The 21,453-nt window shown below is 47.0% G+C and overlaps 2 protein-coding genes across 2 annotated transcripts in view; both read right to left on the reverse strand.

Moving 5' to 3' along the window:
* Positions 1–21,453, reverse strand: part of MAP3K9 (mitogen-activated protein kinase kinase kinase 9) — a 349,830-nt gene that overhangs the window by 36,920 nt on the left and 291,457 nt on the right. Inside the window, exon 11 of the mRNA XM_078659615.1 lies at positions 1,492–2,280. Within this exon, the coding sequence (XP_078515741.1) occupies positions 1,492–2,280 (789 nt within the window). The remainder of the gene's footprint in view (positions 1–1,491; positions 2,281–21,453) is intronic.
* Positions 3,504–6,734, reverse strand: LOC144782532 (E3 ubiquitin/ISG15 ligase TRIM25-like). Its single transcript, XM_078661938.1, has 2 exons — positions 6,121–6,734; positions 3,504–3,596 (listed from the first exon to the last, which is right to left on the reverse strand). The coding sequence occupies exons 1-2, from the start codon at positions 6,727–6,729 to the stop codon at positions 3,504–3,506; spliced, it is 702 nt and encodes a 233-aa protein (XP_078518064.1). The 5' UTR covers positions 6,730–6,734.

Consider the following 21,453-nt stretch of genomic DNA (forward strand, 5'->3'; position numbering starts at 1 on the left):
ACCGGCACGGCAGCCATCTTAGGGACACTCGAGTCCTTAACTTTCAGTTTCGATTTCGGGTCGGCCATTTTAGGTGTTGTCGATCCCGATGGTTTCGGTTTCGGTTTCGAAACAGTATGCCCAGCAAGTAAGTCCGTGGCCGGGCCCGAAGGCGGGGCTGTGGCTTGCGGCAACGGGTCTTGGGTAAGGCCGACAGGCGATCCCGTGTCCCGGTCGGTATCCTCGTAACCTTCGGGGCAGAGCTCGTCCGCTGAGCTATCCGCCGCGGCCCCATAAATCTCATCGTCGTCTCCTACCTCGTCGACGTATTCAAGGCCTGGACCCGCGACTCCGTCGTCGTCTCCCGGATCCGCCTCGACCTCCGTCCCGGGTGGGGAGATTTGGAGATGATGACCCTGGTCCTCTTCGTCCTGGTCGCCGAAGATGTTCTCCGGATCCGGTGCCGCTTGTTTAGCTTCCATGCGCACCGCGCGCCGAAGCTTGAGAGTCTTTTTCGATCGGAACTGTGCACAGGCCTTGCACTTTCCGTCGTCGTGGTCAGGCGAAAGGCATTTGTTACACACGGGGTGTAGATCGATGTGTGGGTACTTGGACCCACAGAGCGGGCAGTACTTAAACGGGCTCCGCTCCATGTCCGAAAAGGCTTGCAGTCGTGTCGCGATGAGAAGGCCTCAAAGTTCCGAGAGCGAAGAAGACTCCGCTTATTCCGGCTCCAAGAGACGGAAGACTCGAGACCGTGCGCAGACAATACCGACGCAAGAAAATCGAGGCCTTTTGGCCGCTAAAAGTTAGTTATACTTGGTTCCGACAGTAAGACGTCGAGACCACATCCGAACCCAATGGCGGAAAAAAACAATCTGGGGATGGAGCCGATGCCCATGCGCACTGTAGTCCAGGGGAGGAGCCACCTATCTCAGGATACTTCGAAGACTCTTCCAGGACAACAATGTGCAATCATCCGAGCCCAACACTAGGCGGCGATCTAATGCTAAGATATGAATTTAGCAGCCCACATGCCTCGAACATTAAACTATTCACTATCCAGCACCCCAAAGCGCTATGCGTTGTAATGGACTGCGATGTAAAAACCGCGTTGTAAAGGCAGGCATTGTAATAGCCTGCGTTGTAACGTCATACATCCTTATATACAACGTGAAAATCACAGATTTGATTTACTGCTAGCAGATACTCTCACCTTTTATTCTTCCAAGGTTGATCAATTTCCTGCATTATGAGATCACACCAAGATGTTTTGTCCAGGGCGTCGCCAAAGCCAGTGACAGCACAGTGGGTGCTCTCTGTACCACACACAATGGAATTGTGATTTGCCCATAAATAAATTTTTATGGCTGAATCAGGATGACTGTATTTCTTCTAATAAGGAATTATGAATCACAATTCATTCTACATACTTCTCCTCTTTAAATATTGAAATATGACCCATTGGATCAAGTTTATTAATTAACCCACATATAACACTGGGAAACATACCTGCTCCTGGGGCACTTGCTTTACAGTTATTCGAAGTTGTTCCGTTTGCCACCACAGTCACCACTTTGATGGCCCCGTCGGAAGGGGTACGCCTGTGCCCTTGCTGGGGTCTGGCGTTTAGTGTCACATGTGTAGGAGTGAGGGACTGGTTGGGATTTCGCTTGAAACTTTCAATGTGCAGATTGACCAAGGGGTTGCAAACAAAGGGCGTGGGTTCCTCTGCGGTCACAGGGGTAGCGGGCATCTCATAAACCACAATTTCATCACTGTCTGAGCGTAGCAAGGACTTTGTGGAGTTACATTCAGAAATGGAGGATAATGACAGGTGGGTAAGCGATGTAGAAGGTTCCCCGTGATTTGGTGAAGACTCTTCTCTTTTGAAGAGCTTTCTCGCCGGAGGGCTGGTGCTTCTACGTGGCCTTCCTGAGCGTTGGAAGATGCTTTCTTTTTTTTTCTTTTCTTCCTTGGGTTCTAGTTCTTCCTGGGTCAGCTGACACTTCCCCCCTTCGAGCATGTCAAAGCCAAGACCTACGGTGGCCAAGAGCGCCCCACAACCCAGAAGAACCATCGCACATCTTCTGTGTCGGACATCACGCTTAAGGCTGTTGGTTGGGGTGGCATGTGGGGTGCTGGAGGCAGAGTTCACTGGTGTTGGCTCCTCGGCTGAATCGCTGAATGGCCCCTCCCCATCGCCCACCTTCTGGAAGGGTACGCAGAGGTAAGACTGGTTGGAGGATGGCGAGGGATGCTCCCTGCATTCATTGTTGAGACTCTCACCATCTTCATTTTCTGTAAATGAAAACAAAAGAAGTTAGCGATCAAAGTCACCCGAAGGTAGTTTTAGGTGAATGTCCTGTCCTATCATTATGTTCTGAATCTCTTGGGCTATGTATCCTAGAGATGACATTCACAAGGATTTAGGGATTTGTACAGCATGCTTTCAAGAATGAGCAAGAAAGGGCATTTAAAGCCTGTAGTTTAACAGCGGATTACATACTCCAAATGTCGATCAAAAAAAGTCTGCAAAGGATTAGATTTCACAACTGAATATTTTTCAAGTATATGGAAAGCTTCAGAGGATTAGCACAGCTGTAGAGAAGGTCTCTTGTTAATTTAATTACTGCACACAGCTGAGAGTGGTAGCAGCAGACTAAACAGACATGGTTGTTGGGAAGCATATATTAATAGGACCAATATATTCGGAGAAATGGCCTATGACTAGAGATAGGCGAAATGTCAATGTTGTAAGCAAATTGTGGGAAATTCACCTGGGTATTTTTCACCCGTGGAGCGGAACTGGGGCTGCTATGTGGTTGAAAAAGCTGGAAATTGCAGAAATGCACATTATAAATGAACATATTAGTCCTTACAGAATTCCGGTTTAATGATACATGCCACAACATAATGTATCTTGTACTTCCTCCAAACTATTCCATCATCCGAAATAACGGTACCAGTAGAGTTGGGGGTGGCATCACAACTATCTTCAGAAACGCCTTACGATGTAGAGAGATACCCAATTTCTTGTGTTCCTCATTTCAATGTCTAACGCTACATCTACAGGCACAACACAGTTTCCCTTGCACGTGAAATGCTATTTGGCAAGGGCAAGGCGATAATATAGCTTTTAGCAAAAAATACATGAATCTCACAAAAATCAGTCAATGCAAAGCGACAAAGTGATCTTTCTGGGCGACTTTAATCTTCCCTGGGGCATCACAGAAGACTCAGCAGTCAATCATTTTGCATCATTGCTTTCTGGATATGAATGGATCCAACATAACCTAAGACCAACACACGCAAAGGAGTCCACTCTTGACTTAATAATCTCCAAAGAAGTCCTGTTCTTAGTGGATGAACCCATATTGTTAGAGTGATCGGGTAATTTCCATTTTCTCATATTTCTCTCTACGGCTCTCGCATGCAGTCATCCTGGGCCAACCAAATGAGCGAAACCTGGTTCTGCAACACTAAGAACATTGATTTCAAAAATTTTTGCAAGACTGCAGAACTTACTGCTGCCCACCATCCCGGTCACTGATATCAATGATTGGACTGCCCAATGCTGTGACTGTCTTCCAGATCTGCTTGATGAGGTAACTCCACTACAGAGCAAAAAGAAAAGAACTAAACCATTGGCTCCCTCGTTCAACAAGGCTTTGTATGAGAAAAGAAGAGCCCTGAGAAGAAATGGAGACAAGCACCCTCTACTATGAACCTCACAAGTCTCCAAAAAGCAAGATCACTGTACAAAAGAAAATTTTTCTTTGAGACATCAAATCACCTAAGATTCCTCCTCAACTCCGCCAAGAACCAACCTAAACAGCAATTTGATCTTGTCAAAACCAAAAGCAGCATATCCATATCCATCAAATTTGTTGACCCAACCATGAAAGCAGTAGAATTTGCACAGGTTCTTCAACTCCAAAGTCAAAATGTTTTTGTGTTGTGATGATTGTCCCAACCTGATCACCATGTGCAATTCGAAGAACACTTGGTAAGTCTTTGACATAATTAGGGAGGACGAATGACTTAAAACTAACACAACTAAACCATCAAACCACTTTATGGAGCCTATTCAGAGTAACATTGTCAAATGACCTTTAAACACACATGCCCACACAGCCAAAGAATATTTCCTGACTGTCTCAAGAATGGACAAGTTACCTACTACTCAAAACCCTCTGCAGATGAGAACAACCTCATCAGTTTTTACCCTGTGCCCAACCTCTCTTTCGTGCAAAAATTATCAAAAGAAGTGTAGCAGATGAACTTACCGAACACATTCAAGACAAGAACTTCCTAGAGGAGCACTAGTCTGGTATCAATCAAGGCTGCAGCATTTAAACAGCACTGCCAGGTGGCCAGCGATAAACTTGAAGCCCTTGATTCAGGTAACTCCTGGCACTTGATTCTTCGTTTTGGTAGCCTTTGATACAGTAAACTACTACACGCTCTTTGACACACTCAAAAATCGAATGGCCTTTGATGGCGTAGTCCTCAAACTGGTTGAATCGTTCTGCATGGGGAGGTCACAGAGGGTTAAAACCATGACTTTTTCTCAACACCAATGGCCAAAGATTAAGTGCTACCTCAGGGATCTATCCTAGCTCTGACCTTATTCAAACGTTGTATCAAACCTCTTGGAGTCTTACCATCAATATGTAGATGGCGCTCAACCGTTCTAATAGGCCTTCCCTCCAAATGACATCTTGCACCATGCCAAAACGCTAAACACAGTTAAGGTTGGATGACTTCACATCATTTAAAACTGAACCCTTCCAAAACTGACTTCCTCCTCTTGGAAGGACACATTCAGCATCTTTAACAGCAAACCCACCATTCCACAGAACTCTTGCTCAATCACTACTGCTATCCAGAATCGTCTACTGTAAATTTCTGTTGAATGGTCTTCCCAAAATTCAAATCAATCCTCTTAAAATCAATCCTGCATTCAGCTACATATTTAGTCTTAGGGGCCAAAAGGAATGACCATATTCCACCACTTGTAGTTACACTTTACTTTCTGCCCACTGAAGCCAGTGCCATATACAAGATGGCATGTATCCCTCATGAGGCACTAGACTAGACCATCGCGGAATGCCAAAGAACTGCTGCTAGAACCCCTGACCCTAACGGGGAACAATTTATGACTCAATCATTCTAAGGCACCATGACCAGAACTCTTCAGCTCCGAACTTACACACTATCACTTGGAAGGTTATTCTTAAATCTGAGCTAAAAGCCCTTCTCTTTCAAATAGAATTTTAGCTAACCGTTGCACCATATACTATGCACCAATATTTGTGGCTTTTTAAATGTAACTATATCTACAGATAATGTCGCTTTGCACCTTATGTAATAATGATCTACTTTTATACTCTAATGTTCTTAGCTTGCCTAATGTATCAACATCTTCGGATAATGTAATCTCTAGCACCTTTGGGTAATGTCAGCGCTACATTAAAATTCATAAATAAATAAATCACATAAAAAATATATATAAATAAACAAACAAACAAACAAATAAATAAAAGCAAAGTTGCATTTAGAAGCACTGGGAGGTGTATTTGCCACGCCTGCCTGTGGGCTCCTCCTGGCAGGCAGGTGGGTCACACACGCCCCCCTTCTGGGAAAGTTGCTCTGAAACGCACTGTCAGCGGTCGGCCAGTGTAATTAACTTGATGAAATTGCCCTTACGGTAATTGCAGTGCCCAGCCTCTGACAGTGCTGGACTGCACAAGAGTTTCTCGTTCTATGCGTTTTTCACTGCATAGAATGAAGCATTATTGCTCTGGGGGTAATGTTCCTCTCAATTTGCAATTTTTTCAGCCGGACCCGCGAATGCGAGAAGAGGGGCATTCCAGTAGTTTCTCGTCCAGTTGCTGAGAATGAAAACAAGCATTTACAATGCAACGGTTTCGCCTTTGGATGAGTTAGAGCAGTTTTCTTTGTCGACAGAAACACCGTTTTCCACACCTAGACAACCGCACATCACATGCTGTAACTTGCAATCTCGAAGTGCTTCAGCGACCCACATAAGGGAGGTAAACGCTATACAAGTTCTACAATACAAGGTGCTAGGCTTATTCGGGTGCCCCCTCTTGTCGTGTGGGGCTTGGTACTCACCTCTCTTTTGAGCTTGGCCTCTGGCACGGTGTGTGTTTTGCAGGCCTTGTGGTCGACCAAGCAGTAGCAGCAGAGGCACTTTCCGTGCTCCTCGCAGAAGTACTCGAGGAGCTTCTTGTGATCTTTGCAGGTACGGAGGCCCAGCTCGGAGCTCCCCAGCGGGCTGTGCAGCTGGTGGTGAGCGAACGCCTGGCTCCCCAGGTGAGGCTGCAGGTGCTCCTGGCAGAAGGAGGCGATGCAGGTTAGACACGTCCGGACGGCGGCCACCTTGAGGCAGGAGTCACAGGGCACGGCCCCGTCCGGACAGGACTCCTCTTCCTCCTCCGGCTCCGGCTGCGCCTGCTGCTCCTGCTCGCACCGGTTCACGTCCAGCAGGTACTGCTGCACCACGGTATCCAGCACGGTGTTCTTGCGGAGCTCCGGTTTAGTTGCGAAGCCAGTGCGGCACTGAGGACATTTCCAGCCCTCCTGCGCCTCCGTGGCCCAGATCACCTCCAGGCAGACACGGCAAAAATTGTGTCCGCAGGGAGTGGTGACCGGGCTCTCGAAAGTGCCCAGGCAGATGGAACAGGTAAACTCCTCGGAGAGGTCCAACAGCGAGCCCGACATCTCGGCCATCTTAGCAGGGAGTGACGGTCACCGAGAACGGGCGAGAAAGGAAACCGAAAATTAAGGGTAGAGCAGGCGAGAGGGAGGGAGTTGCAACGCCCAGGGCGAAACCTAAAAACACAAAGGGGATTGCGCCGACCCCTAGTTATGGCTGGACATGCCAACTTTTGTGATCAGACTTGTGGTCGTCAGTCTCAGATTCCTACGCTCATTCCTAACCTAACACGTACTAAAGCGGGCGCTGTGAGCTCAGGCGGGCCTCTCTCATCAATCGCTTCCACATCATTTCAGCATGCTCAAGGCGCAGTACTGAGGAATGGTGGCAGGGCTTGAAGATGTGTACCAACCATTTGCACCGCCCCATAATGCTGCTGCAGCGAACAGCGCGTAAAAACTCAATAAAACCAAAAGCATTCACAAAGTCAACAGCTTCATTTTGCAGTATTATATACCCATATGCATAATGGAAATAGATAACATCCAGGCACACACTGACAAAGACACATACACGCAAAATGCAAGACCAGCGACCCTTCAGCAATCCATGCAAACACAGGAGAACACACGTACAGCCATTCACACAAGTAGGCCAGCACACAAACAAGCAGCCCTGTGCACAGACCTACAAGCATGCATATACACAACGCTTGATACACAGAATTCCATAAGATTTTTACGGGAGCATTAATTACTCTGAGATTGTTAGGGATTTCTTTCCTTAAACATAACCTTTCCTAGATGATTTCCTCTGTTTACTCTTCACATATAACCTCCCATTAAGTCAGTCCTTAAGCCTAACCCTTAATACTCACCCTGTTCCTCCAATATTATGTCTGTATTGTTTTTGTATTTCTATATATTCCATACCATATAGTTCCCTAATAACATCAAACGTCATCCCACGCAGGCAGAGAGGTGTGTGTTATTGTTGTTGGTTGTATATGCCGCCCACAGGCCACTTCAATGCGCTGGATGTGACAGAGGTGTGCAAAGGAGGGAGAGGGACTGAGGAATGAGCCTGGTGAATGGAGTGATTTCTTCCAAAAGTGAGCAGCTGTCGGTAGCTAACTCTGGATGCTTGGATGGCAGCGATGAAGCAAGGAACCAGGGAAGGAAAACAGGCCGCAGGACAGAGGAGAGGAGGTATAAATCAAGGAAGGGGGTTAGGCGTGGGGCTGCAGTGAGACGCCAGGACATGCCAGGGACAGCAAGGTACTCACAGGCAGGAAAGCAACAGAATGAAGGCAACACACAAACACACCGGTGCACAGGCAATCCCATAGACGTGATCATGAAGCACATTTAGTTTTTATTTATTGTGCACAATAAATAAGATTTCAATAAGAAATGCTTACATACTACCGGACGTCCAACTATATTATTGGGCGTCGCAGTTAAAGACCGTCAACCAATGGCTTCATCTCCCCCAGTCTGAACCAGCTCTAAAGGCAGACAGAGCACAGTTAGGGCTCCCTGGCATGCTGGCCCCCCTGTATGATAAAACGTTGATCTCCACAATGATCGGTCCACTGCATCACACGCTCATAGTGTGGCATGCGGCGCTAAGCAGGTTAAAATGGCGGGCGTGCTGACGCAACTGACCCCGTTGTGGGACATAAAACAGCTGGGACGACTGAGGCACTCCAAGGGCTTCGACCGCTGGGATGCTATCGGCATCTCGACCATTGGAGATCTGTGGCAGAAGGGGCAGGTGCTACCTTTTGAGACGCTGCAACAGCAATATGACTTGGCGCTGACAGAACGTTTCAGGTACACACAGGTGCGGCATGCGTTGACAACAACGTTCAAATCCGGAACAGATATTCCAGAGGCATCCCCGCTAGAAGACAGGCTCCTGACTGACTTTATGCCTTCGAAGGCGACATCTCTAACCTATAGGAAACTGGTAAATAACTTACCCGACCCTCTAGAAGCCCTGCGGGAGAAATGGACGCATGACTGTGGTAACATTGATGACTCGGAGTGGCAGGAAGCCACTTCATCCCCGAAAGAAATAGGTATCCCATCGCGTCTTCACCTAGTCCAACTCCGTATACTTCACAGATCATATTACATAAGGGATGCACTACACAAGATGAAGAGGATAGCTCAGCCATACTGCCTGAGGGGTTGTGGGGAAATAGGTAGCTTCTACCATACGATATGGGAATGCCCCCACATTGCACACTACTGGGTCCAAGTGATGCGCACCATGTCTCAGTCTGAGGAACTCTCCTTACTGCCTGACCCCAAGCGATGCCTCCTGAACATTTGGGAGCCCAACAATCTCACACGATATGGGCCGATCTGGATGACACTAGGTATGATGGTGGCGAAGCGGAATATAGCGCAGGGGTGGGGAGGGGGACTGTCACCTTCAATATCGGCCTGGAGGCGGGATATGGACGCTGCGATGGTTGCAGAACGGGCAGTGTTTCGAAATAGAGGTTGTCCCAAGAAATGGAGTAGGGTCTGGGGAGCGTGGAATAAATACAGAGGGAACATTTGCGACCCTCCTTCTGATACGGAAAGTACTGGCTCTGATACAGAATAGAACTGTAAATCTTGACTTGTGGTTACCCACCCATGCTTTGATTTGTACAGCGGATTGCTCCTATGTTACAGATGTATTATCACACGTTTCTGTTGCCATACTAAGATGCCTATCGTATTATGAATCATTATGTGACACTGTATCGCATTGTTTTGAAATGCCAATAAAAATAATTAAAAAAAAAAAAGAAATGCTTACATAGTAAGTAACAGGAGCAGGGTACATAAGGCCATTTAGAGTTTGAATGAGATATATGAAAAGAGTACTGTATTTTATATAATAAGCATGTGATGGCTTGTGGACAGACACAGACTAACAACAAGCATTGGCATAGCCAATAGGTCTCGCTTTTGGGACCTTATAAGTATTTAGTTATGTAGCACAATATCCTTGGTGCAACAACATCAACTGTTGCATGGCGAAACACTGATAAGAACCCAAAGGCGAGACCTATTGGCTATGCCAATGCTTGTTCTGCCTTGCTGTAACCACTTGGGGTGGGGGGGGGGGATTGAGGCACTTGGAGATTGGATTTTGGGATATGGAGGCTTACAAACATGAGAACAAATAGTAGCTGCTAGCCGGTGTTCTGTAGCTGGTGATTGATCCAGGAGGTGGTGCAAGAGGATCAAAAAGATTGAACTTGCAGGGTAACGTAGGTCAACACACCTGATATCACTCAGGTCTAGCTGCTTAGTTACTGCCCAGACAGTTCAAGGTGACATGGGCCACCTGCGCAGATGATTTTTGGATGCATGTTTGTGCGACACCAGTATGAACGAATATGCCCCAGAACGTTTGTGTCCCAAAACGAACAGTAGGAAGTGAGGTTTTCAAGCTAGTGTGCCAGTTGTAGATGGTTAAAGGACTCGCAGCGTTTGGTAGTGCAGCAGTAGACTCAAATTAGGGCACCTGCGGTGAGCCAGAGACACTTTCTGTACTTTAGTACATAATACAAAAGCACCACAAGATTGATCAGCCCAAATCAGATAAGAGCAGTTCAAAATCACTGGCAAATACTGGTGTTAGTCAGGGAGAAAACGATGGATAGTACATGAGGTTATAGCCTTGCACTCAATGAGCCTAGCAGCGCTCTCTTGGAGTCAGGCAAAATCGGCAGGCAGTCATAAATTTGCGGAATAATTAGATCCCAACAACCCTCGGTGAACAATTCAGCATGCAGAATGATCGTGCTGGACTTTTGGAGCCGTGGATGATCAATGCTTTGTGCCCAATTCCAAGTAACGTGGAGTGGGAATGAAAATGGGAACCTCACATGGTATGGTCAGACATGCCGGCATAGTGTGAGCCTTCAACCAGATATTATACGCCAGAGGAGTTGCCGAGGGCAATCCGGGAGGTGCGGTGCGCTGAGGTGTTTTTGCTCAAAGGTAGGCAGAAAATCAGAGACTACCTTAAGTGAGAGAGAATGCCTCATGGCACACATTGCGGGGCCCCTCGGATCGACGGTAGAGGCCATTTTGTGAGCGTATCCCGAAGAGCCGCAGAATACTCAGAGAATAACAGGTCACAGAATGGTTCTACAAGGATCTCTCAATGCCACTGCATTCTCAGAAAGGAGCTCCCAATGCCACTGCATTCTCAGGAATTTCCAATCATCGTAGTTATCGCCGGTGACCAAATTCTTGCAAAACCAGCACAAGCGCCTCCTCCAGCGGCAGCAGGGGGAGGGAGCCTGAGCGATTCCCTTGCAGGAGCGTGCAGCAGGGCGCAATCATTGCGACCATATGGCGCCACCATATTATGCTGCGTGCTCCCGCATGGTAATCGCCAGACGTGCACGCGTTGCCATTGCAAGCAATGTAACACGTGCACGTTTTTGCCCCCAAAGCTGTGACGATAGCTAAAGGTCTCTCTCCTATGCAGCGCGCATGCGCGCTGCATAGGTGAGACCTAAAGACATTTCTAAATGTTGACATCATAGGGGATTCTACATGTTGAATTCATAGGGGATTGACAGGCCTGGTGGCTGCGGGTTGGAAGGGCTCATAGTCTGGGGATGAGTAGTGACTTTTATGAATAATTTTGAAAACAGGGAGGAAGAAGCTATAGTTTAGACTGAAAGGGAGTCGATCCAGTAGTCTGCCCAAGAGTAGTGTCCCTTATTGGTATCTATGCACAAAGCACTTGTCTTAAATGACACCAGTTTACTTGTCTCTCTTTTTCCTCCCAATGTATCAAGACCACTGTATGCTTTCATCTTCTATACATATCCTAACCGTCTACCTCAGCTCCCCTCCACGCCCATCTATAGGTGCATCATAAATGTACTCCACCTACAATGTTTACTATGGAACTCAGCTACCAATATTATTCTTTTCAGATAATGATATTGTAGGAAAGTAGGATCTGTTTTTATAGTTACCCACACTTTTTGATGGTCAGTGTTTTTTTACTAGTCTGGATGGGAACCTGCTAATTGTGTCCTCAGCCACTGTGCTTCCTCCATAAATCTGACATGGTAATTACTGTTGTACCTCCACAATTAGCTACTGGTGTACACTTGTAAGTCCCTCGTATATGGTACTAAGGTACCCAGGGCATATGTACACCAGTGTCTCCCATAGGCTGCTGCATGTATTATGCCACCCATGAGAGACCACTCAAACTGACTACAGGCCTGCCATTGCAGCCTGTGTAAGCTGGTGCTGGCACCGCTTATGACAAATATAGATTTCCTTATATTTGAGGTCACTACACCTAAAACCTATATATCCCCATGGGCACGCCTTTCAATCCTGAAGGTAGGATGCTGGTTTATAAGTGTAAGGGTGCCCCTGCATGAGCAGATATCCCCTACAAACCCTGGAGTCAATTTTCCCGGCTTTGTAAGGGCGATCAGCCATTTTGATACATATAATTGCCATGCGTCATTACGCTAGGGCTAACTATATAGTGGCTGTTCCAAACCAGGACATGTTTGGTATCAAACATGTTCGAATCATACCCCAAACCCATTACCGGTGTTGGAGGTATGATTCCATGCACAGGGGGCTCTCCTGGGAAGCCCCCAGTACTCCTGGTAACAGCCTTTCAGGATCTGCTAGCGAGCTAGTGCTGCTGCCGACCAAAGACACAATTCTGCCCTCCTGCTGCTGAGCTGAGCTCAAGCAAGGGAAGGTAGAACAATATGTTTCCTGTCACAGGGAGGTGTGACCATCTCCCAGACAGGGCTTAGCGTAGTGGGCTGGAGTGGGGTCGGAGCGCTTGCCAGTGCCACCAGACTGATTTGAAGGGCACATTTGGTGCCCTCTTTGCATACTCCAGTTAGAACTAGTTCTGGGAGCCCTAGGCTCCTACTCTGGCACGAAACTGGACAAAGGGCATGGGACTCTCCTCCCCTCTGTCCAGTCCCTCCTCTGGGAGGGAACCCTGAGACGCCCTAACGGTAAAAATGGGCTTACCTGTGGTTGGGTTCCCAGATTCGTTGTGGGAGAAGACTCAAGCCTGAAACCACATCACTCCTCGACCTACTGGACACTTGGACTTCGCCTGGAACCGAGACTGCACCAAGGAAGACTCCTGCTGCTCCTGGTCTCACTGTTCTGCAAGTCTTCTTTGTCGTCTGTGTCTGTTCTTCTTCCAGGATCTTCAACAGACGTGTGGGCATCAAGGACACCCGAAGTAATCTCCCTTGGAGTGAAGTAGTCACTTCCCTGCATCTGCAGGCCCCGCAACAAAGCTGACCAGTCTGCTGCTCCTGGCATCCCACGGACTTCGAAATGCTTAGCAGCACAGGTGGTGGTTCTGCAACTCCCTCATGGCGTGACCTGTCCTCTCTGCAATTTTGAGGCCAATATCCAACATCGGAACCGCTGGGACAAAACTCCTGTGCGTTGTGTTGACTTGCCATAGTCAAAGCTTGTTGGCTCTGCACTCCAGACATCTTAGGGCTACAAGAAGCTCCAGCCTCCAGCATCTCTTCCTGCCAAGATCTTTGTCCGCGCCGCATCCTCTGCTCCATGGGCCTTCATTGTTGGTGAGCTGCTCAAGGTCCTCCTGCGACTCCTGTGCCTTTGGGCTGTGGGTCCTCTTGAGGGTCTTCTCCTGTTTCAAAGGGCTCCACTGCTTGCTTGGGCCTGCTCTGACTCTCCCGGTGAGTCCCTTGGACCTTGCTGGTCCCAACATTGCTCCTTCATCCTTTTCCATGTCTGTTGCTGCTGCCAGGGCTTGTTGGTGCTCCTGCCGGACACTGACCCCTTGGTTCTCGACTTCCGGCATGGGACAGCTCGTGAACGGCTCCTGGTCTTCCTCAGCGTCGCCTGGTCCTCACAGCTGCAGTGACAAGGTCACAGTCATTACTCCTGCATCTTCCGACATCGGTGGGCTTTGCTTCCTGGTCACCTACGAGTGGAATAGACTCTGTCCTCTCTGCTTGCAGGTTCTTCTCCTCAAGAATCCACCTTTGGATTCCACCGGACTCTTGCACAGCATTTGCCAGCAGCATCTTTACTGAAGTCCTCCATTGTGGTCTACGGCGGTTTCTGGCATCACTTTGCACCTATACACCCGGCTTCCCTGGTGTAAGTATCCTCATTGCTGGGGAATCCACAGGTGGTGTGACTCTCTAACCTTCTGTCCTCCACTGGGTTTCTTCAGGGTCCACTGAGAAAGGTGATTTTTCATCATAACTGCAACTGCAATTTTCCCATTGACTTCTATTGAGTACACGGCTGTGTTTCTACTCTGACAGTACCGACTGTAGGTAATTACATAGATAGAATTAATGGAACCTTGAAGCTGTGCATGGAGATCAAAGCTTTGTAAAGGGCATGTAGGGTAGCAGACTAGTTTCCATATGAGGTACTTAGGTAACACGCCTTTAATACATTTGAGAACTTTACCTGGACCAATAGGAAACTCTAACAGAGCTGCTGAGGAGAGCGATGAATCCCAAAAGGCAGAGAAGAGCTAATCTGAGAGATGGGAGGAGAGCCAGCAGAGTGCTCGATCAGTGAAACCTTAGGCGGAAAGTGTGATCAACACCATTGCATGTAGATGACAGGTCGGACAGTATTAGGGCGATCAGAGTTATTTGTGATGGGCAGACATGATCAAGTTAGCTATATGACAAGTCATGCCCCAAGGCACACAGAGGAGCAGGGAGCGAAATGACTTAAAATAAAGAAGAACAGACGGATGTATGGATACAGATTTCTTCTCCACTTATTATTTAGACTCTTTGCTAATCCAATCAAATATGAGGTAGAGAAAACCCGTTCAATCCTTGGCCACTCCATAAAGAAATCATTTTTACAGGTGATCTGTCACAGTGCTGCCCTGTCTGCATGCACATCCAATCATTGGCCTACTTCATATAATAGTAAATTTCTAGCACTTCAATTCCATATCTTCATTTCGTTAACAATAATGTATGACAAACAATGGTTCTCTAATCGCTCCATCTACACTAAACATTACATATCCAGACATGGACTTTCCCTTTACGAAACAGTGTTATCAAATGCTTTGGTTAAATGATGCCCATAAAGACTACAATTCCCAGAATGCCCAGTTTTCTCAAATTAAAGACAAATTTTTTTTTTTTTAAATGGGGCCCCTGGAACAGGTTAACTAAAATTGACTTATTTTCATATTCACGATTTCAATTTATGTATCTTTCCATTTACCGGGGTGACAAATGCCCCAAAATGCCACACTTTCGAGTTACTTTATTATGCTAAATACACAAGTAGCGTGGCGTCTTTTTTTTAATTCAAAAGAAATGTTTTCGCCCTTTGAAGCCGCAAGAAAGAAGCTTCTTAATTATTTGACTTTGTTCAAGTTCACTATCTGCATCTGTTTATTTCACCTGCTGACAACGCAAGTGCTTCCAAGCAGTGAATCGCGTTATATACAGCAAGAGGAGCGCCCTGAACCGGTTGGCATCAGCCGGCCATGCACTAATATGGGTCAAGGAACTATTTGCAAGAGGTGCGGGCCTCAGGGCGCTCTCTGCACCCAAGCGCTTTGGTTCTACCAGCGACAGTGCCACCAATAAAATAATCATTGGCAATGCATCGGTTTCACCTATGTAATGAATAAAGAGCTGTGTTCATCAATCATCATCTGGCTTCCAGACAGATGACACGGGAGTGGAGAGGATGTGGTGCAGCGGCCTGAGCTGCTAACTCGCGAGCCGGGGATCCCGGTTCAAGTCTTGGCAGCGCAAATCACTTAATCTCTCCGGGTGATAAATTGTTATATAAGTATGCTGTAGTAGTAAAAGGCAAAACTTTAGGGAAAATATAGTTCAGCTAAAGCAGATGTTAACAGTATTTCTGCTATGAGAAACTGATAGGAGAAGCGGACGAGGAACAAGCACTGATAAATGCAGGAAAATAGGCTGCAGCCAAAAGAAATGGAGGAAAGGTAAGTGGCATGCACAGCAACCAATAAGAAGCTGGAAAATAGAGGAGGTGGGATGGAAGCCCCTTTTAAGTTTATAATAAAAACAATAGATTTCTCCAAACACATCGCAAGCGCTGGGCAGGCGAAACCTAAACAGCCACTGACATAAGCAATATGTCTGTCTTTAATGTGCTAACACATGGAACCAGCACCTGTGCATGTCTATGTTTGCATGTTAGCTCATTAAAGCAAGCCTATTGTCTTTGCCATAACCTTTTATTAATGAAAACAAAGCAGTTTGAACAATGGAAAAGAGGCAGAGAAATAAACAACAGGAAAGGGTAAAAAAACAACAAACAAACGAAAAGTCAATGAGAACGACAGAGAATGGAAGGAACAATGGTGAAGGCAGAAAAGGAAAAATTCAAATGAGCCTTGAATGAAACGTTTAAAAAAGTGTGGTGCAGTGAAAAAACAAAACAACAAGGATTACTTTCTATATACACTGCATGTACAGGTTAATTAACATAACATGTGAGGATTCACTGTGGTGTAAAATGGCTCCTTTGAACTTACTGTACTGTAAGCAATTCACAGGAGCTGGAATGCAAACACCAAACAACTAATAGCACGTCGCGGAGACACAGCCCGTCTAAATTTGTTTTAAAGAGTAGTAACTGTAGGTCATTAAATCATCTGTCCACAGAATGGAAATACCAAACAACTAATAGCACGTGGCGAAGACAAAGCCAGTCTAATTTTTTTTTAAAGAGTAGTAACTGTAGGTCATTAAATCATCTGTGCTGTCAAGCAAGAGCAAACAGCACATAATGAGTCCGCATCTAAAGGATGCTCCTAAATAACCGATTCGTGATGATTGTACACCTATCTCATGACTCTTGGCCAATGACAAAGCAGTTCTACATGCCTCGTACACTATAGTACCGAAGCTGCGGCGCAGGCGTCATCAACGCTTTCCTCCTGGGATTGGTTGGTAGAAGAGTGAATCGAGAGTTAAGAGTAACTGACGAATCCCCATGGAGGTTAGAGACAATGTGGCGTGTGGGTGGTGGCTTCCGACTCCGTTTTTAATATCCGTGCTTATGAGAACTTGTACTTTTGGCACACACTTGCACTTTAAAAATAATATTTTTGTTTTCATTTTTGCATCAAATATGAGACCATTTGTCATTTTTTTTCTCAGATCGAGAAGGACAAACTGTGAGCAACACTTCTAAAGTTACTTGCATTTGACTGGATTTGTCCTTTTTGTGCTTCTCATATTTACTTTGGACGTTAAAAGGGTCAATTGGAACCATGAGCTAAAAAACACCCGATGGCAAGTACCAAGTGTGCCAGGAAGTGTTCTGCACTCAAATTAGAGTTTTACGTGAAGAAGCAACGGTTTTGGACCTGGCACAACGCCGGACCTGCATACCTCAACCACTGCCTCTCCTTCAACACTCCCACCAGACATCTCTGCTCTGCCCAACTGGCCCTGGCCAACAGCCCACAGATCCACAAGACCATGGCTGGAGTAAGATCCTTCTCCTACTTCGCTGCGAAGTGCTGGAAATCCCTGCCTCTGCACCTCAGGCAATCACCATCACTGCCTCAATTCAGGAAGGACCTCAAGACCGGGCTCTTCGACTGAACCGCAGACCCCCCAACCCCACCCCACCCAGCGCCTTGAGACCCTCATGGGTGAGTATTCATGCTTTATAAGATCACTGATTGATTGACTGATTTTGCATCCATTACCCAATGTTTAACATGAGCACATACCACCTGGCCAGACCTGGTGGTGTGGGTCTATGCTAACATCTGAGCTAGCACAAACTGTGCTCTACTCCGCAAATGTGTTCAATCTATTCGGGCACAAACTCCGTTCACACCCACTTAAGGTGTTATTTAATACCTCCTAGTAGCGCTGCGGAGAGCAGGGCTGGCTTTAGCGTGGTGGTGCCCGGTGTGAAAATGTTTGTTGGAGCCCCCAATAACCACCTTCTCCACAGATTCTCTCACTACCACCCTTGAAAAGTGCCCCTCGAATCTCCATAACCAGTATTTCTCTCCTGCATTTCTTTTGTTTTTAGCCCTATTCATACCAGTGTAAGGTGTCAGAGCATTTTACATCACATAGACATTACCCAGAGACAATAAATCATAAGTGTTCAAATCAGTGTATAGAAAATCTTACATCAGACAAAGGTCTACAAGGAGTAGGAGTTACATGTCATCCATACTGGTAGACACTATTGTTTAAGAGTGCTTCGTCTGGAGAAGCACAAACTCAGAATCTAAAACGTAACATCATGGTTGGGGTTTGGCTTTACTAATAAGAATTGATTTCTACCCAATTGAATCCTTTTTGCAACATTAGGAATATTGAAAAACTGGGGGGGGGGGAATCATAACTTTCTAACCTATCATTTGAAGTTTCCATGCAGCTCTTTGATGACAGTTAATAGCTCACTGTTCTTCTATATTAGGATTTAAACCTATAAACTGCAAGTAACAAAAGGGGCTCTCTGACAGAAGCAGTACACGCTGACCTATTTATATTGTATGCACTTTGTGAGCTGCATGGTACACATGCTTTGCAGCAGGCATTCTAACCTCCTGCACTACTTTATCATGAGTCAAAACTTCCACTAGACCAAACTCTGATCTCTCTACAGCAGGCACACCAATCACCCGAGTTATCTTAAAATTTTTATGGTTGCCTGAAAATTGCTGGAGGCAAGAAACACCGCAGCAGGTGCATTAAAAACCATATTGTACATGAAAAGATGGCGCCCCCTGCCCCCATAGTAATCGCCAGTGCGGTGCCACCGATCGCACCGCCCTAGCAAACCATACAGTAATCAGGTTGCCACATGTTTCCTGCTATGGAGGATTATGTTCTTCTTTGGTAATTTCCAGTGCCTCAGTAATAGCGCCAGGAGGTATTCTTATAGTACAGTACAGCACACCTCCACGAAAGTGTTGTGTGTATCTGTTGAGGTAAACCACCACTGCATCGAGGGCTTTACATCAGGCATCACTACATCGCAGGCATTTTATCAAAAGTCACTACAACTTAACTGGAAATAATGTGGAAGTGGCTTCTCTTAATACCGGATTAGCCACTTCTGTGGTATTTTCAGGATAAACCCTCAACTAGGCTGAACCGCTACTGAGCCTTTTAAATGGCATACTCCATTTGCCTTGTGCACAGTATTCTTAAAAAAACCTTTATTTTGTTCTTTGATTTAATTTTTTTTTTTTAAGTAAGATGCATAAATAAAATTTAGCTAAGTACCAAAGTGACTACTTAGAAGTACGGAGCCCTATTTCAGCTACAAACCATGCTATTTGCTACATCAAATAGTTTATGTTTGCAGAAGGGCTTTTCACAGTGTACCAAATCTCTTTTCTATTTGGAAAAGTATTTTTACTCATAAAAGGACCCCTGTATCTCTTTCCAAATCATAAAAAGGCATGGACATAAAAGGGGCAGTCAGCTCCTATTTGCAGGTTGAAAAGGCAGTGGTTTAGGACCACTACTGCTACCCTTTGGGCCGTCTTGGAGGACATGGGGGTTCCAGCTTATCTTCTCAACATCATCAAGAGACTTCACTTTAACAATTTTGCCCAAATTAGGAGTGGTACATGGGATAGTCTGACATCCAAAATCCCAGTCAACAGAGGAGTCAGACAGAGGTGTGTGTTGGCGCCCACCCTCTTTTGTCTTTTCGTCAATGCCCTGATTTCCCACCTAAAGGGGGTTAAAGACATCGATGCCCCCAAATTGAACAACGAACAGGTGGTGGCATTGATGTTTGCTGATGACACCCTCCTATTGTTCAAATCACCCATGGGTATCCAACAAGCCCTGGATAGCTTTGATAGCTTTGATAGCTTTGATAGCTTATCCAACTTTGCAAAAACATGTTTGCAAAAACATGGGGTTCAGATACCACATAGAGGCTCTTAGAATACTTAAGAGTAATACTTCCACCCCGGTTGTATTCTCAGTTTCTCGCTTTATTGATGCTATGTGGCGCAGGAGAAGATCTTTTCTGTAGTAACTGTTGTATGTTGAATTTATTCATGAATTTATAAAGGATATATGTTTTAGGTTTCGTAACCTGGCGAGGGGCGAAGCCACTCCCAGATCGAAATCTGTTGTTTCTAATAGTGAGGTTAGGACAGCCTCTGTTTCCAATTGGCTAGCTCCATAAATGGAGGCTAGCCATTGGGAGGCAGAGGCTGTCAATCGCGTTTTCTCTCGAAAACGCGATTCGGGGGCGTTTCTGGTGCTTTTTTTAAGCCCCGCCCCTTTGTCCCGGGCCGCGCTGCGATTGGCTGCCGGCCCGGGACACCCCCGTGACGTCATTCCCGGGCCGCGCTGTGATTGGCTGCCGGCCGGGAAACCCCCGTGACGTCAGCCAATCACAGCGCGGCCCGGGACCTGACTTGTTTTTATTTACCGCCCGTCTCTTCTCACTCTCTGTTGTGCGCTTCTTTCCCATACTGTTGCCTTCACATTTCTCTCTTTCTCTCGTGCAGTCACCTCTCCATCTGTCCCTTTCTTTCCCGCCTCTCAGGACCTCTCCTTCACAATCCCCGCCGTTCCCGCCTCTTTCCTTGCAGCTTTTTCTGTTGCCCCCTCCTGCGCGCGGCGCCCCCTCGCGTGCTGCTCTCTCCTTCTACCCTCTCGCGCTCCTGTCTTCTCCCACTGCCCCCACCCTCGCGCGCGGCTGCCTCCCCGCTATCTCTGCAGCAGTTGACTGGGAAACGGTGGAGTGAGCGCGAGCCGATCCGGAGAGGAGGGAGCCAGGTGCGCGGAGGACCTGAACGTACCCCGGGGGGCCTTGCTGCGGTCCACAGGTGGGCGCGCGCACATTCCCGCCCCAGCCACCGAAGCTAGAGAGGCGGGCACTGGCGGCTTAGACACTGGGGCGCAGAGAAGCGCGTCTCTAGGCGCACTGTGGATTACATGCGGCAGTTTCCACCCTTCTTCTCGTGTGAAGGCAGCGGCGCCCCCATGGAGCGGTGAGTATGGGGAATGCCTGATATATCCGGGGTGGGGGCAGAAGGGCAGGCTCACCTGGACTTGGAGCAGTGGGGTGGATGGAGGGGTAGTTTATGGGAGTATGGCGGAAGGATGTTGGTGGTAGTAAATCAGCGCGGTGAGTGGTAGAGGAGGAGAGGGGTGGCGTGAAAGTGATGTAAGATGTTGTAGAAGGAGTAGTGGGTGTCTCGAGCAAGTTGCAGGAAATGGGATGTGTGGGGCTGCGGGGAGAAGGAAGGATGAAGGGAGAAGTGGTGAATAGGTTTGAGAGAGCAAAGGAAGACTTGTTTGGGGAGATGAAAGAGACAGTTGAAAGGAGTGGTGAAGAAGAGCTATTGGGAGTACTGAGGGAGTACTGAGGGAAAAGGGACAGATATACAGGGGAGGTGGAGGAGGGGGGGGCGAACTGAGGCCGTAGTAGTGATGTTTTGTCAGTTTTGGGCGATGGGTCTGGTTTGGTGGTGTGGTAGGGTGCATGGTGGTCAGGGAGAGTAGGGAAGAGGAAGGGACGTGGTTTAGGAGTGAGAAAGTGCGGTACTATGAGGGGGTGGGCGAAGGAGAGAGACTGATTTGGTGCAGTGAGATGGTTGTGTGAAAACAGGGAGGTGATTTGCTGGAGATAGGATAAAGAGATGGAAAGTGGCTAGGGCAAAGGAGGGCGATTTTTAGGTAGTGGCGTGAGGGGAGCGGTGGTGAGGAGGGCGGTGATTCGGTTATTTGATGACACCGGGGTTGGGGG

This window comes from Lissotriton helveticus, chromosome 9 (genome assembly GCF_964261635.1).
Source record: "Lissotriton helveticus chromosome 9, aLisHel1.1, whole genome shotgun sequence".
Lineage (NCBI taxonomy): Eukaryota > Metazoa > Chordata > Amphibia > Caudata > Salamandridae > Lissotriton > Lissotriton helveticus.